General features: G+C 52.3%; 1 protein-coding gene across 1 annotated transcript; it reads left to right on the forward strand.

The window, feature by feature from the left end:
* Positions 1-861: 861 nt before the first annotated feature.
* Positions 862-2141, forward strand: LOC113409679 (adhesion G protein-coupled receptor E2-like; the record flags this gene model as incomplete). The annotated part of the gene is made up of 4 exons (XM_026663835.1): positions 862-953; positions 1222-1390; positions 1506-1613; positions 2136-2141. Coding segments are annotated over 4 exons (375 nt in total), but the record flags the coding sequence as incomplete, so codon positions are not given.
* Positions 2142-2558: the final 417 nt, after the last annotated feature.

The raw sequence follows: 2558 nt of genomic DNA on the forward strand, positions 1-2558 counted from the left end.
GCTTGTTTCCCAGGCTTCTTGCATTTGTGTATAGGCACTTAAGATAACTCGCTGATTGTCCCGCTTTCTCAGTCTGAGACAAGAGTCCTCCCCTCTTGCACTCTCCTGCTCGTGCTTCCTCCCGGTATCCCATTTCCCCACTTACCTCAGGGCTTTGGTCTCCTTCCCCCGGTGAACCTAGTTTAAAGCCCTCCTCACTAGGTTAGCCAGCCTGCTTGCGAAGATGCTCTTCCCTCTCTTCGTTAGGTGGAGCCCGTCTCTGCCTAGCACTCCTCCTTCTTGGAACACCATCCCGTGGTCGAAGAATCCAAAGCCTTCTCTCCGACACCACCTGCGTAGCCATTCGTTGACTTCCACGATTCGACGGTCTCTACCCAGGCCTTTTCCCTGCACAGGGAGGATGGATGAGAACACCTCTTGCACCTCAAACTCCTTTATCCTTCTTCCCAAAGCCACGTAGTCTGCAGTGATCCGCTCAAGGTCATTCTTGGCAGTATCATTGGTGCCCACGTGGAGAAGCAGGAAGGGGTAGCGATCCGAGGGCTTGATGAGTCTTGGCAGTATCTCCGGCACATTGTGAATCCTTGCTCCTGGCAAGCAGCAGACCTTTCGGTTTTCGCAGATAGATGACTCCGTCCCCCTGAGGAGGGAGTCCCCGACCACCACCACCCTCCTCCTCCTTTTGGGAGCAGTGGTGGTGGAACCCCCAACCCCATTCCATTACTGTTGCAAAGGTGCAAATGAGTAGTACCTGGTTCTGCAGTGCTCAGATCGGTCCCTTGGGATCGGTCTCTGCCTCAGCTGGAGTCACCAGCCCCGGATGGGATGTTTTACAGGAAATATTTCCCACTGTTCCCACAGATAAATATAACGTTCTTTACCGTGACCCTGTGGATCCTGAGAAACAAACTCTCCTCTCTCAATGCAGATGTGTCCACTGTCAGAGACCACAGGTGAGACGGCAACAAAACAGTCCTGGAGGGTCAGATGCCTTGGTTTGGAGAGTCCTTGGCACTGGGATGGTGGGAGGGATTGCAGGAGGGGAACAGCATATCTAGGATCCATGGGAATGAATTCCCATAGTGTTTGCATTGACAGGAACCCTGTCCCACACAGGAAAGTTGGGGACGGTAGCTCCACCCTACCCTGCTCGGATCCTCCTGACCCAATTGCTCTCCATAGGGTTATTGTAGCAGGATCTCTCCATCTGCCCTTATCCAGGTTACTGACCTTTAAAGCCATCGCCCAGCTCTTCATTCTGGGCTGCACATGGAGCCTTGGTCTCCTCCAAATCGGCCCAGCAGCCACGGTCATGGCGTATTTATTCACCATCGTCAACAGCCTACAGGGAGCCTTCATCTTCCTGGTGCACTGTCTCCTCAATCGCCAGGTAACGCCCGTGCTTGTCATCAACCCCCCAGCACCTTCACCGGCCTCATGGTGGCCATGTCTGATCTTCTCAGCATTAGTTACATAGTGCAGTGACCGTGTCTCTCACTCTCCAGGTGAGAGAGGAGTACAGGAGATGGATCAAGAGATTCCGAATGTTCAGCACAAAGTCTCAGACATCCGATCTATCCATGTCTGCTGTCCCCACCACCAGCACCAACACGGTAAGAGGTCCTCTGCTCTGTTTCAGTACCCGCCTGTGAAACAGTCATCTCTAGCTGGGTCCCATTACTGCTGGAAAGGTGCAAAGCAGTTCCCTCTGCTGAGTTCCTAGACAGGGTGCCAGCTGGGAAAGTGATTACAAGTGTCAGTGAGAGTCGGTCATTATCGAGGGGTATCCTAGATGTCTGAGGCACCAGAACAGAATGCCCTGTCCTGGCATCTCCACATTCCCTTCCCTTGGCTCTCCTGGGAGCTCCAGGGGTCACTCACTGTGGGCTAGGCAGGCATTGGCTCTTGCAGTGTCATGATCTGAATATATCATATTGTCCCCTAGGATTGTCGGTGCAGACAGATCATTCCCAATGAGCAGTCAGCACCGTGAAGAATTTCCCTTGGCCCCATTATCCCTATGGGTCAGGATCCAGGGGCTTTGTGTGTCGCCTCCCAGAGACAACCCACCAGTTGGCACATTACTCTCTCAGTGGCCTTAGAACCTATTGTCATTTTTCTGCTTTTCTTGCCAGGTGTAACAATTCTGCCAGGTGGAGTCGATAGCAACCCGGTCCAGGTTCAATACCTAAGGGTTCCAATGCAAAACAGAATGAGCTGGAGCCCTCACCCAGTAATCTGGGAAAACTTCAGACCACCTCAGGTGCCTGCAAGAGGCATACGTCCCCTCTCAGAAGCACTGAATCTGTGTATAACAAAGAGAACTTTTAATAAAAGTTCTATGGTCCCCCACTTCCCATGGGGGATGGGCTGCTGTGATCCCCAACTGGTTTTTCAGTTTTTCCCAGATCCCCAACTGGTGCAAATCGGCATCAGTCCAAAGGCATCCACACACCCATTTACACCAACTGAGGATCTGGCCTTATATTATGAGCTGCCACCAGCTCTGGGGTGGAGTCGTGCCCAAAACTAGCCCATGGATTAGAAATTTATCGAGA

The sequence above is a fragment of the Terrapene carolina genome, unplaced genomic scaffold (assembly GCF_002925995.2).
Source record: "Terrapene carolina triunguis isolate 2854851 unplaced genomic scaffold, T_m_triunguis-2.0 Scaffold33953, whole genome shotgun sequence".
NCBI lineage: Eukaryota > Metazoa > Chordata > Testudines > Emydidae > Terrapene > Terrapene triunguis.